Source organism: Catharus ustulatus, chromosome Z (genome assembly GCF_009819885.2).
Source record: "Catharus ustulatus isolate bCatUst1 chromosome Z, bCatUst1.pri.v2, whole genome shotgun sequence".
Lineage (NCBI taxonomy): Eukaryota > Metazoa > Chordata > Aves > Passeriformes > Turdidae > Catharus > Catharus ustulatus.
Window position 1 is genome coordinate 10,776,000 of NC_046262.2, and position 15,271 is coordinate 10,791,270.

Here is a 15,271-nt window from a genome sequence, read left to right on the forward strand (position 1 = left end):
CTGCTTTTCAGAAACTAAACTTTCTAGCATAGTTTTTCCCCCCGCTGCTTCCCATTTACACAGACAAACACATTCTTCAGCAAGGATAAGGGGGACTGTCTGTATTGGATTGAAAATTTCAACTCAAGTTTTGGTTACTTTTCTGCAGTTCATGGAAGGTCATGGCCATGTCACTCATGGCATCAGAACAAAAGCTCCCTGAACAAAGCTTCCAATATATTAGTGGCACTTTTAACCTCCTCACATGCTTGTTACAACAGCAGTCAGTGAACCCTGAGACATGGGTTGCTCAAACAGTTTGTTGAGCTCGGCAGAGAATGTTTTTGTGTTCCCCATCTCACTACTTTTTGGGATACCATGAATCCAACAAGGCATGAAAGGCACATTTCCCATTTGGAGGGTGACTGCAGGTCAGGTGGACTGATGCTGAGCCTAAGTGGGTGTTGGAAAGGCAAAGGAGCAGCAGATCCAAGCACCCTCGCACAGGCCAGCACTGCCTGCTCCCAGCAGGGTCCTCACAAAAACAGAGGTACTCTGGTCCATCAGACCACCCTCGTGCGAGGGCAGAGGGTGCCAGAGGGAAGCTGCAGCCAAAATCTGAACTTCGCTCATCAAGTAGCAACAATAATTACCAAGACACATTCCTGCTCCCATTAACTACAGCAAGATCTGGCAGCTGCAACATCCCTTCTGCCTTCTTGCTTAAACACAAACTTGAAAGAGAGCCATGAACAGAAATGAAGTGACCTGGAGGAACAGGGAACTGCCAGCTTCCAGGTGACAAGCAGGGAGCACTTGCTGACAAGAGGGACATCTGCTGAAAGCAAACTCCTGCCTCATGCTGAGCCTGTGGGTGCTCGTGGCCTCCCCTCAGTTTAAACGCGAAGTAAAACTTCCACTTTGCAGAGCTATGAAGTTGAGACAAGCTAGGCTCAGGATCTCATCAGATGGGCAAGAGGGTGAAACCGGTCACTTCTACATCCACAGCTGCTAGGGGAAAAAAAATCTCACCTGTCTTCCGGCGTGTGTGGTACTCCAGCGATTTACAACGACTACCAGGGCCATGAAGGCTGGGACTAGCAACAGAGTCACATAAAAAAGAATTTGCAAAAGACCACTATTCATTAGCTTTCAGATAGGCATTCAGCACAGGAAAGTAATTTTATCAGGCAGCCCTGTTTGTTATGAGTCTGATTCATGCTCCCATACATTATAACCCAACAATGTATTTACTTCCAGAGCCAAACAACAAGAAAACATACGTCAAGTGAACACAGTGGTAATTAAATGTCAGGCCTCCATGACTCCCATCTGTATAAATAAGCACGTGGGGAGTTTGAAAGTTCACTGCACTTTTGTCTACAGTGAGTCCTGATGGGTTTGCAATAAAACATTGCCTCTCTGATAGTTCATTGATCAGCTTCCCTCACCCTGGAGTTTTGCTTAAGGCAGTTTCCCATTAATGCCACATTTGCCATCACTCAAGTACACCAGTGTTGCAAGTGGGAGTTTTCCTTAACACCAGCACCACAGCAAACTGCAGTGCCCTTTGCCCAGACTGCTGGGTGAGAGGCTGGACATGCCCCAGCCATGGCACTCACAGCCCAGAGAGCCAAACGTGTCCTGGGCTGCATCCAGAGCCCCGTGGGCAGCAGGGCAGGGAGGGGATTCTGCCCCTCTGCTCTGCTCTGCTGAGACCCACCTGGAGCACTGCACCCAGAGCTGGGATCCTGCACAGGAGGGACAGGGACCTGCTGGAGTGAGCCCAGAGGGGAGACACAAAGGGGATCAGAGGGATGGAACACTTCTGCTGTGAGGAAATGGGGAGAGAGTTGGGATTGTTCAGCCTGAAAAAGAAAGGGATGACCTAATTGTGGCCTTCCAGTACTTGAAGGGAGCTGAGAACAATGGAGAGAGATTATTTGTAAAAGCATCTAGTGACAGGACAAGGGGGAACAGTTTCAAACTGACAAAGAATAGGGTTAGGTTAAATATTAGGAAGAAATTCTTCCCATAAGGGTGGCACTGTTACAGGTTCCTCAGAGAAGTTGTGGATGCCCTATCCCTCAAAATGCTCAAGGCTGCATGGGGCTTTGGGCAACGTGGTCTAGTGGAAAGTGTTCCTGGCCATAGCAGGGCATTGTGACTAGATAACCTTTAAAGTTTCTTTCAACCCAAACAATCCTCTGATTCTACAATTCATTTTCTGGTGTCTCGGGCCCTGGTCAAAGCCACTGACTCACTGAATCCAGATCACCTCACCTACCTGCAACATGACAGAGATAGAGGTAACTCCAGAGATCTAGCAAATGACTGCCTTTCAAAACATCCAATCCCTCCAGGAAACTATTTTCCTCTGTCCCTAATCTTTAACATTGATCTAGCAAATGACAACTTAATGACTCATGATGGTAACAGTGAATTAGGAAAAGCCTTGAAGAATCTTGGTATTTTCTTTATTATTAGTTTGTGATACCAAGTTGGCATCGAGTGATGCCCAGGTTATTTAGCAGCTCCTTGGTTTTGAGATTTCTTTAAAAGCCCTGACACCACAGCTTACAGACTGTGGTTGGCCACTCTGAGGGTCCTGTGGTTATTTCTCATTCCCTGGGTCTTACTGCTGTAACCACAGCATCTGTACGAGAAACCTGTACTCCTTGGTTGACACATCCCAGGTTTTGTTCCTGTGAGTGTGCAGGAGGTTGGGATCAATCAGTGACAGAAATAAGTATTATCTGCATGTGAGCTCCCCATATTCTAGTGACAGAACACAGGCTGGGGAGGCTGCAATGCTGGGCAGCAGCAATAAACCATGCTTCTTATTAATCACCATTTTGAGACACAGATCAGCCAATCCAAGGAAGAGAAAGGTGTCTGGCACCAACTCCTGCTCTCCAGGGAACACAACAAAGAAAACAAAGATAGGACATTCAGCAGGACTGAAATTTCCCCTTTAAAACTGCAACATATTGCATTTATGCGTCCACAAAATTAAACTATCAGTTCTGCTGCATTAACTTCCTCTGACTGGAACACCCCACCTGAAATACCTTCCTCTTACCTCATCTGTCACCATGCTGGTTTAATTTTGAGCTGATGTTGGCAGTCAACAGGTAGTTCCTCTGGTGGATGCTTGTGGCAGGATATCCACCCCCTCTCCTCTCTAACACAGAGAGCTGGTGCATAAAGAGATAAAAAAGGGCTGAAAGGTTCATCAGCAAGGGGACATCTCTGAAGCCAAAAGGGCTCAGGCCTCAGCTAAGGATCAACATCTCAGTCTGGACAGTCAGTGTGGGAAGAGATAAAAGAAATATTCTTGACTGAGAGACCCTGTTTTGCAAAGTGTGAAAGAAAAAGGAATTATCACAGAGGCAGAAACCTTCTACACACACACACACCTTGAAAGTGTGAGAGACCTCTTCCCAGAGTTTGGACACAAATTTCATGGTTATTTCTCTGGGGACTGGGGGAAAGGATCTCAATGTATGCTCCACCAACAACTGGATAGTAAGATACATACAAAATAATCTATATTATTTCTTCACTACATGTAACATTAACAGGTACCGTTAACCTCCTGCTGTATTTACCCACCAATAGTCTCCTTTTGCCCTTATTCCTCTGTAGTATTTGTTTTAAGTCTTATGTCTGTTAGTTTTCTGTCTATTAAATAAATAATTCATTCTATAATAGACCGAATCAGCCATTTTTAAATGCAAACCAGACTGTGTTTTGGGGTGCTGGCCACCTCAATGAAGTTACTGCCTGTGGCCAGAGGCCTGGGCAAAAGGCACGGGCTTCTCTAAACCCCCACATCTCTCTGCCCAAGCCTGGCTGTGCTCCTGGGCAGCATGTCAAGGATCAGCGCTGGTCTGATCAAGTTTCTGGGCATAAGTACCAGCAGGACTGGCAAAACTTGAGTGTTGAGAAGATTCAGGGTGGGGGGCAAAGGGCATGGTAATACTGTATACAACTCTTCAATAGACACAACAGGCACACTTGCTACCAACAAATTAAAACATATCTCCTTAGACTAGAAGTGTTAAGATTTCCTCTATTTCATAGGAGCTAATGAAGCCTTTTAGTGTATATTTTTCTTAGCACCATGCCCTATTCCTCTGCTTTTTCCCCTCACACATTTTAATGATCACTTTTATGCTGGAGTATCAAGCACTAAAACAACTCAGTGATGGGGATCCCTGCAACATAAAATATATTTTTTAAGCTTTTGTTTTTTCCTGGCAGTTCCATTGTACGAATCTTCTTGCACTGGAAACACAAAATACAAGAGACATCAAACATATGCAACACCATTTATTGAAGCTTGAAACAAATATGTCATCATAGTTTGCTTTTTAAATCTTGAAATGTTAGAACAAGCTGTGAATGTGGCAAATACACATTTTTTCCTGAGCAATCTGTTGAAGCTGATGTGTCTTGGGCTAATACGAGAATATAATAATAACACACCTCTGCACTGAATATTCAATTCAGTTTTGGGACTAATGACCATCTGGTTCACATCCTAAATCCACCTTTACTTAAGAACAGTTGTGTCATAATAGCAGCGGCACTGCTCTGTTAAAATGGTTTATGTTGTCACAGTATTTTCCATGAAGTTTTAAGCTGAGAAACAGTAATGACTGCATTTCCCTGGGTAGAAAGATTATTCTGACTAATATCCATAATATAATTTATTAACTTTTTATTAATTTCAAATGAAATAACAGCTCCCTGAAGAAAACAATTGTTGTAACCCACTACCCTACTGCTTTAGGAATGGTATGTCCCTTTAACCCTGTAACCCCTACAAGACCAATGGACTGACCCCTGCGATGGGATTGGCCTGAAGCCAAGGCTGACCCCTCCCCTTTCCTGACCCATAGAAAACCCTGAGCCCACGTGTGGACTCGCTCTCTTTATCCCCATCTCTCGCTCTGACCACATGGAAGCCTAAGAATAAAGCAGAATACCAACCCTGGGATAGAGCCTCTAATGTCTTACTGTTCTACATGAAACAGCATCCCAGGCCAGCTCTGCAAGGTATTTGAGAGGCAGGGAGGCCAGGCCTAGGGTGTTATTTCAGTTGCCGCCCGTAACGTGGTGCTTTTTAAATTAAAACCCACGTGAGAGGCTGTGACCCTTAGAAGGGTTAGGAAGCCTACGGGAAGTCAGCTACCCTGCGGGCGAAACTTGCTTTCTAGCAGGTCTAGCTTAAGGGGACGAAACCGGTAAACCTTCCAGCCCAAGGGAGGTCGGTTTTCAGGAACAGATTACAAAGTACAGTTCTTCAGCTCCTCGGTACTTCGCACAGAGTGGTAAGTATAAATTTTCCTCCGTGGGGAGGGGGTTTTGAGGTGCTTTCTCTGTAAAATCGAGGTGCGGGGGGCTGGGCTGCACAGCGTCCTCCCTGGGGGTTTTGGAGCTGTATGCAGCCGGAGACACTGGTGGGGGTAGCAAGGCCGCCTTGAAACAGTTTCTGCCGTGTGTACAGTATCACGCCAGACAGCTGATTTCAAAGAGAGGCGCCGTTTTTGCTGCAGCCTGTGATTCTCTGTGGGGGGGAGGTGCCAGTTTTGCCGGCAACTAGCAGCCTTCTCTTACTGTGTTTTAACTGTGCTTTGTAGTGAGATATTAGAGTAAATTGCTGTGAAAAATATGGGTACACAGCAATCTACTTTGCAACAGAGCGTGGCTTCACAAATTAGAGAACTTTTAAAAATTGCAAATGTGATTATTACTAACAGAGAACTACATAGGTTTGCTAGGTGGCTGTCTGTAGAGAGATCTGATCTTAATTTGGCAGATATGAATTCGGTTTTCTTTTGGAATGAAATTGGAGATTTATTAACTTTAAAAGTCGAACATGGAGATAAAAAAGCCTTAATGTTCATCCCAATATTTTTGCAAATTAGAAAACTTTTACTTCAAACAGGAAATAACAGGCAGCCACAGCAAACTGCTTCAGAGTCAACCAGTTCTTGTATCTGTCCCTCTGCATGTGTTCCCTCTTCACCTCAGAAATCTGACTCCTCTGTCTCTCCAACTCATGCTGACAGCCACGTGTCTTTTAGTACTGAGGCTGAAAGCAGACCCCAAAATGGCTCCAGCCACATGGCATTCAACTCTTCTTCTTCCCATAATACTCCTTCTCCCTTGATAACACCCTCAGACCTCTCTCCAAACTCATCCTGGCCCCTGAGTATTCAGGGCAATTCTCACTCTATTCAGGTTTTGCCATCCCCTCCCCCAAGCTATCAGGCTAGCACAGATGGGGGTGGGGGTGGGTGTGGAAAAACTGGTTCTACAGGTTTTACACAACCTCCTTCTGAGATAACGGCCTCGTCACCGCCCATCGCTCAGGACACTGTCCCGGTGGAGGCACATAATCAACAGATAACACAGCCCAGAATACAGCCCATCCCATCTGTGGCTCCTGTCATTTATACGGGTAGGAGAAATGGCAGGAGAACATATCAGCCACTACCATACCAAGATAAAAAGGAAATTTGTAAGATTCAAAGAGAATTTGGCAGACACAGTGAAATGTTTAAAGGATTTTTAAGAGCAACATTTAGTTCTAATGAGATGGTACCTAATGATATTAAGGATTTATTCAGATGTTTACTTTCAGCTTCGGAATTTGATTTGTGGGAAAGTATTTGGAAAAGATCTTTAAGAGTGCTTTTGCAGGAACTACAACAAAGCCCAGAAAGTGCAAAAGATGAGGATAATAATGATATTACACAGGAACACCTAACAGGAGAAGGAGAGTACCAAAGCCCTGATAAACAGGCACGTTTATTAACTAAATTTGTTTTGGATAAGATCTCTCTAGCAGCAGAAAAAGCTTTCCATCAATTACCTACTACTGAAGTTACAGGTAGTTATGTTAATATTAAACAGTTTCCTTCAGAAAGTTTCTTGCAGTTTCTGGATCGCCTCCGTGCACAGGTGGAGAGACAAGTCTCGGACCCAAAGGTGCAGGCAGAGCTACTGAAGGAGATGGCTCAGAAAAACGCTAATGAATCATGTCGCAGAGTCATACTTAGTCTTCCCCTCGACGCACCACCTAGCTTAGCACAGATGATAGAAGCCTGCACCAGAAAAGCAGAACTGTTCAGTGCACCAGAGAGGAATCCAGGACCAGCACACTCACGATCTGCAGCAGCGATGACACCAGGACCAAGGAAGCAACCGGTACCACCACAGCAGCTGCAGCACATCACCTGCTTCCAGTGCAAGAAAACAGGACACTATGCAAGGGATTGCCCACACAGCCAGAAACAGAAGAAAACCAACAGACAAAAAAACTAGGTGTACAGCGCGTGCCCGCCATAAATACCATAACGCGCAAAGATATAAATACTGCGGGTTCCACACGGGAAAAAACCTCTCTCTTTAAAACTAAGGGGGAGGACGGGACAAATGGTGTGGGGATTAATGATAGCATTAATGTTAAACATTCAATTGGCAAGGGTTGGACGCCTTTTGGTCGTCTCAATCTTAAGACCACTAAAGGTGTTTGTTTTATGTCAACAGAGTGGACAGCAATTACAGTGGATCTGTCTAGCACTTCACTGGACCTGACGCTGTTGCATTTGGAACTGCGCTGTGAGTATTTAGTTATGGGGGACACAGCACACACACCCTTGGAGATGGAATTACTTCCATTATCCAAGAAGGAAAATGTCTCAGGTTTCGTTCTCTTAGCACGCTGCTCACAACCACCTTATTACCTGAATGAGGGGCAAATCCTCGCCCAGGCCATCCCTGTTCCAAAGGAAATCACAGCAGAAGGAAAATCACCTGAAGTCTATTGGGCAGAGGTGGTGGGTGAGGAAAAACCCTCTGTGGCATGCAATCTGACCCATGGTTCAGACCATCTCCATGTGGAGGGGGTGCTAGACACAGGGGCAGATGTGACGATCATACCCGAAAGGATGTGGCCGTCACAATGGGAATTGCAACCCGTGGCAGGCAAAATCCAAGGTATAGGGGGAATCAAATTGGCAAAAATATCAAAAAGCATCGTGCAAATTGAGGGGCCGGATGGAAAAATAGCTAGTGTCCGTCCGTTTGTTACAGACTATAAGTGCCCCCTGTGGGGAAGAGATACCATGTCTCAGTGGGGAATGAAAATGGTAATTCCCAAAAGTCCTCAGGATTTTTAAAGGCGGCCACTGAGGAGCGCCCTGCCCACAAATTGACATGGTTAGATGATTCTCCAATCTGGACAGCTCAGTGGTCGATGAGTAAAGAAAAACTTAAGGCGCTGGAGGAGCTTGTAGCAGAACAATTGGCAAAAGGACACATAGAAGAAACTACAAGTCCTTGGAATTCCCCAGTATTTGTAATTAAGAAACCAGGGAAAGACAAATGGAGATTGTTACATGATCTCCGGGAAATAAACAAAATTATAGCAGACATGGGATCACTTCAACCAGGGATGCCCTCTCCAACGATGCTCCCTCAAAATTGGAAATTGGCAGTTTTAGATATTAAGGACTGTTTCTTTCAAATCCCTTTACACCCAGCAGATGCTCCACGGTTTGCCTTCTCTGTTCCCACTATCAACAGAGAAGCCCCAATGAAGCGCTACCACTGGAAAGTGCTCCCTCAAGGGATGAAGTGTAGTCCTTTCATATGCCAGTGGTATGTGGCCTCATTGCTGTCTCCAGTGCGTGCTCAGAGAAAGGAAGCCATCATCCTACATTATGTAGATGACTTGCTTGTGTGTGCCCCCGATGACTCTATACTCCAACACACGCTTGACCTAGTGGTTAAGGTTTTAACCTCTGCTGGATTTCAATTGCAGGAGGATAAAGTCCAAAGGATGCCACCTTGGAAGTACCTGGGCCTGGAAATCACTGCAAGGACCATTGTTCCTCAGAAATTGGACATTAATTGTAACCCAAAGACCTTAGCAGATCTCCATTCCTTGTGTGGGTCTTTGAATTGGGTTAGGCCCTGGCTAGGCCTCACTAATGAGGACCTAGAGCCCCTTTTCAATTTATTGAAGGGGGAGAGAGAGCTGATTTCTCCCAGGGAACTGACCCCAGAGGCAAAAGCTGCAATCGAAAAGGTACAGAAAGCTCTGGCAGAGAGGCAGGCTCATCGCTACAAGCCTGAACTGCCTTTCAAATTCATAATTCTGGGAAAACTACCACACTTACACGGTTTGATATTCCAATGGATTGAGGGGCAGAGAGATTCGCTCTTAATCATAGAGTGGGTCTTCCTCTCCCACCAAAGATCCAAAACCATCACTAAGCCACAAGAACTCATAGCTCAGCTGATTCGTAAGGCAAGGATGAGACTGTATGAGCTGGCAGGTTGTGACTTCACATGTATTCACCTTCCAGTCAAACTCTCTGAGGAGGGAAGGAACTCTCCTGAGAGGCTGACAAAGGAGATGTTCGAGCACTTGCTCCAGAGCAATGCCAGTCTCCAGTTGTCTCTGGACAGCTACAGTGGACAAATATCAGTCCATGCCCCGTCTCACAAGCTGTTCAATGAGGAATTCCACCTCATTCCTCGTGAGAAAAGGAGTCGGAGACCACTCAAAGCTCTCACAGTGTTCACAGACGCTTCTGGGGCTTCCCACAAGTCGGTGATGACTTGGAGAAATCCTCAGACTCAGCATTGGGAAGCTGATGTTGAGTTTGTGGAGGGTTCGCCTCAGGTAGCTGAACTGGCTGCAGTGGTAAGAGCTTTTGAGAAGTTCTCAGAGCCAATCAACTTGGTAACAGACTCGGCTTATGTAGCGGGAGTAGTGTCCAGGGCGGAGCAGGCAGTGCTCAAAGAGGTTGACAATGAGCAGCTTTTCAGGTTGCTGTCAAAACTAATCTATCTGATTTCTCATAGAGAACATCCGTTCTATGTGATGCATGTGAGGTCACACACCGATTTGCCAGGTGAGATCGCAGAAGGGAATCGTCAGGCAGACTCCCTTGCCACCCCAGCAGAACAAGCACGCCTCCCAGACATCTTCCAACAGGCAAAGCTGAGCCACCAGCAATACCATCAGAATGTGCCAGGTCTGATCCGTCAGTTCAAGCTAACACGGAGTCAGGCTCGAGCCATTGTGGCCACCTGTCCCAGCTGCCAGCTCCAGGCCATGCCATCGCTAGGTGCAGGGGTTAACCCCCGAGGCCTTGGCAGCTGTGAGGTGTGGCAGACAGACATCACACACATTCCCAGTTTTGGTCGCCTCAAATATGTTCATGTAAGCATTGACACATATTCAGGTGCAGTTTATGCCTCTGCCCATGCAGGAGAAAGAGCTGTGCATGCCAAACAACACCTAGTGCAAACTTTTTCAGTATTGGGGATCCCTAAGGAAATCAAAACAGATAATGGCCCAGCGTATGCGTCCAAGGAGTTCCTGGAATTTGTCCAGCAGTGGGGAGTGGAACATAAGACAGGCATCCCCCACTCCCCCACAGGCCAAGCTGTGATTGAGCGTGCACATCAGACGTTCAAGCATGTTCTGGCTAGACAGAGTAATTCAACTGTGTGGATGTCTCCACAGCAGAAGCTGTGTAAAGCCCTGTTCACTATCAATTTCTTGAACTGTTCATTTGAAAACATGAATCCTCCTGTGGTTCGTCATTTTAACAGTGGCAAACAGTTCAAGCTGTCTGAGCATCCACCAGTTTTGATTAGGGATCCAGAAACATGGGAAACCAAAGGTCCCTATGAGCTTGTTACCTGGGGACGTGGTTATGCGTGCGTATCCACTCCCTCAGGCCCTCGGTGGATTCCCCAGAAATGGGTGAAGCCTTATGTCCCCAAACAACCAGCTCCAGCTGAAGAGGAAGAGAAGCAAGTCGCAGTTGCTTCGAAAAGAAGACGCCGCCGGAGAGGAGAAAGAACTGACACAGAAGATGACCTCCCGGCAGACTCAGAGACTTTTAACATGTTTTAAAATGTTTGTTTTCCTTTTAACAACCTAATACCTTTCTCTCTTCTTTTAAACAAAAAAAGGGTGAGATGTTGTAACCCACTACCCTACTGCTTTAGGAATGGTATGTCCCTTTAACCCTGTAACCCCTACAAGACCAATGGACTGACCCCTGCGATGGGATTGGCCTGAAGCCAAGGCTGACCCCTCCCCTTTCCTGACCCATAGAAAACCCTGAGCCCACGTGTGGACTCGCTCTCTTTATCCCCATCTCTCGCTCTGACCACATGGAAGCCTAAGAATAAAGCAGAATACCAACCCTGGGATAGAGCCTCTAATGTCTTACTGTTCTACATGAAACAGCATCCCAGGCCAGCTCTGCAAGGTATTTGAGAGGCAGGGAGGCCAGGCCTAGGGTGTTATTTCAAACAATGAAGGCAGAAATGGTTTAATTCCATACTAGCCCTAAGGAGCACTGGAAAGGACAACTCCTGCAGGCACCATATCCACTGCAGGCACCAAGGACAACTCCTCCAACTGCACCATATCCACTCAGTCAGCTCCTTTCTCTTTAGCTCACATACCTGTGGCCTCCTTCTTCTGACCTCCATGGATAAAACATTATGCAGGTGCCTCTATGCACAGAGTAATCTCACTCAGAACTTTGTCCCGCCCAAATCCCATAGAATGCTTCTAGGAATGTGAGGAGCACCACCAGTCCAGGTTGTTTGGCTGCCAGGGAACTGCTCTACACCATGCAGCCTGAGCCCAAGCCCTGCCCAAATCCCTTCAAAATCACACGGGACACCTCTGCTCCAGCACATGATTCAGTACTTCAGTGCCCAGAGGAGTAAGAACTGTCCAGATTTCTATTGCTCAAAGAGCCCCCAGAAGAAGAGAAGCAAACAGTGAATCTTAAAAAGCATCATGTGTGGCATTGGCCAGCAACACCACAGACATATTATTGTAAGCATGTGTGCATGCACGCACATGCACCATTGCAAGTCATCCCCATGTCTGTTAACCTAGCACCACATTTTTAACAATGGATTTTATCAGCACCTAAAACTGGGGTTATATTGCCATCACAGAGGTTAATAAATCTAACCTTACCATGCTGCATATTTTGAACTCCCAGAGACTTCAAGTGTAGAAGTAAGTCCTTAGCCAAAGGACACAAACTTTTGAAAAATGACAATTTGACTCACGGTCATCATTAGGTTAACACATTATATCCAGGCTGAAATACTTCTATTAACTTTCATAAAGGTCTGTCTAGAAAAAGAGCTACTGCTAGTCATAGTTCTGTAACCACAGTGACACTTGGATTCATGACCATGTGTCCCATGAAATACTGCATAAAATGTGCATTTCCCTGCAATCTGAAATTGCAAGGTAAGTAGGGTGCAAATCTGAGATTTTCAAAAAAGCCAGAAGAACCAAGGTGTCCAAATCGGACTGAATTCCAAAGGCATCTAAACGTCTGCTCTTGTCCAGCTCTTTTCAAAATGCTCAGCTTTGTTCAAAAGGTCCAGTCTTGGTTCCCTGAAGTTTATTTTGGCATTTTCTTCAACAGCTATGTGAAGCATAGCTAAAAACAGATATGTTATTTGGCTAGTGATGCCCTCATGCCTGAGGCTTGAGTGATGTAGACACTACTCTGGGTCCCAGACTCTTGTCCCAGGAGCCCTCAGTTCCACTGTGATTATGGATTTGCACTTGGGGAAAAGTCTGCTGTGAGTGAGGTGGTAGAGTGCTCTTGTGAATGTGTGCTTATGCTCTGCTGGGAGATACTGGATGAAAGGATAGCTCTATCACTGAATATCTGTGTGAATTAGAGCTTCCAGTTGCTAGTTGGCCTTTATGCTGATAGAGTAAAATTGATTTCAAAATGTATACAGGAAATTTCCAGCTGAAATGCCTGCATGCTGCATTTGAAGCTGCAGGAAAGGCTTAAGTCTGTAAAGTTCAATTCTATCATATAAGTTAACATGAAACCAGCAAAAGTGTTTAGCTGGCCAGGTCATTGCTCCTTCCTTCCTTTTCCATTTGTCAAAGAACAGAAAAACGTCAGTTTTTAAATGCAAAAGACTCAACTTTCCAATTGTCCTTACCTACATCATCTAAGAAATCTTTTGCTTTCTCACTATGTGACTCCTTTACTCCTTGTGCTGCAAAGAGTGGAAACCATTGCAGCGAAGTTTCCTGGTTTCTCTGTTCAGCAGCTGTAACATTCTTGAATTAAATGGAGCTGACCACTGGTGGAAGTGAGAAGTCAAGAGAGAGAGAACACCACTCTTTCCAAAGGATACGTATTGAGGTTAAATTTCTGCTGTAAAACAAGCTGATACAACCTCTATGCTCCATCACTTTCCTGACAGCTTTTTATGTCCTGCTGACATATATGATTTGTCTCTGAATACCTGGCCATAGATTTGATTTGGTTACCTTTTCTGATTTTAAATGGTCTTGGATAGCTGATTTTAAACTGAGAGAAACTAAGATGATACTTAAGAATGTTATTGCCTGTCTAGCAGAAGATCTGCAAAACCAGATTTTTTCTTTATGCTGAAATTATTCTATCAGATGGAATGTATAAAACTGTCTAAAAGATATTGCTGGTCTCTGCCCTAAATGTGTAAAAAAGACACACAGATATGGCACTTAGGGGCATGGTTTAGAGTTTGGACTTCTTGTCTTAAAGGTCTTTTTCCACTTAAATGATTCTATGATTATTAAGGTGGTAGATGCAAATATCTTGGATTTTGTGGTACCGAGAAATGCTGCTTAAAACTTATTTGGGACTTAACAGCCCATATGTTTCGGGTTTCCAGGTTACAGTAAGACATCTGTAGCAGAAGAAAACTGTCAGGAACAGGTTATGGCTGAGGTATCCTTTAGAGGTTCAGTCAAGTACTAAGAGAAGACTTTTTTTTCCTGAAAAAAACAATGTTTCAATTAATCCTGCCTATCATAGACAGATATTACAAAGCTCTGCTTTTAAATTTATGAAGTGAGCAATGATTTTAGAGGAACATTGCCGCTTCACCTTGATTCCTGAAAAATAAAGGCAAGTGAGCATAAAGAGAACTGGCCCATGGTACAGGTATGGGTCTATTGCCTCAGGGGCCACCTTCACTAAATGCTCTTGAGTAAGCAGTGCTGGTGTTTCAAGTGGATTTTGGAAAAGAGATGGAAGAGCAAGTTAAACATTCATTACAAAAAATCAGAAAATTCTTGCAAGCCTGTTTCTAGTGTCTACACTTGCCTAAGAAGTACTAGCTGTTGGTACACTGAAAATTAAGCTACAAATTTTGGACTATTACAGATAAAAAACTGAAGCAGTATATTATGACTTATAACCCTAGGTGATGTGTTTTCCCAGTTTTGATCTCAGATTTCCATTTATGCTGGATGGTTCAGAAAAAAATAAGGAACATAAAACCTGTAAACAGAAGCTCTATTCAAGGAAACAAGAAAAAACCAGCTAGTGCCAAGCTGCTTGGTTGATGTTTTCTTGGTTTTGAGGTGGTTTTCTTCTAGATTTAGTGTAATTTTGTTGTTTGAAGCCTCGCTGATCCCCGTGTCTTGCTTTGTTACGTATTCGGGGCTGGCTACACGTGAAGCAGCACTGAGTCTGTATTGATGGCAGCAAGCACTTGCCAATGACTTTGAGCCTCTGGCAGAAGTGAACTGACAGCTGGTCTTTGCTGCAGGGTAGCCCTGTATTGAAAAAGATGACAAGAATTAGCTGTGTTTTGCTGTCAGACTCCCAGTATTTCTAGAATTCTGAACTGATTTATGCCAGAAGGTCGTGTCTGTTAAGGGTCTTATTTATGGTGGCTTTCTCTTCCCTTGTATTATGGGTCAGCTTGACCTCCCTCTGGACTTCTAGGATCTTTTGGTGAACACATGAACTTCTGTTTTGGAAAACATAGCACTCGCGACTGTTCAATGAGACTTTACTTTCGTGGCAGACACAGCTGATGTATGTTTTCCACTTTGACTTTTCTGCTGATAAGGACTGCCTGAGAAAGCCTGGCAACAGGGATTTGAGTTTGGTACTTTTGCATTCTTGTAACTGCCCCTACAGCAGGCAGCATGGGCTGGCAGGGTGCTGCACAGCCAGCCAGGGCAGGCAGGAGAGTGCAGACAATGCACGTGCAACTGCATGTTCAGCTTGGCTATGCTTTAACTCCTGCACATCAGAATATGGCAGGGACTGCTGCAGTCCGTACTACCATGCTGGTACGTCTGTGGTAGCTTTAATGAACTGAGATGAGCCAGATACTACACGGTGAAGTCCTCAGCTGTGAGAAGACAAGGTGTGCAAAAGAAGGAAGATGGCATATTATCAAGGCTGTT

The 15,271-nt window shown here is 45.0% G+C and overlaps 1 protein-coding gene across 1 annotated transcript in view; it reads right to left on the bottom strand.

Moving 5' to 3' along the window:
* Nucleotides 1-11,338: 11,338 nt before the first annotated feature.
* ADAMTS12 (ADAM metallopeptidase with thrombospondin type 1 motif 12) overlaps nucleotides 11,339-15,271 on the bottom strand; it is a 148,629-nt gene continuing 144,696 nt past the window's right edge. The window contains exon 24 of the mRNA XM_033085057.2: nucleotides 11,339-14,629. Within this exon, the coding sequence (XP_032940948.2) occupies nucleotides 14,394-14,629 (236 nt within the window). The 3' untranslated portion in view covers nucleotides 11,339-14,393. The remainder of the gene's footprint in view (nucleotides 14,630-15,271) is intronic.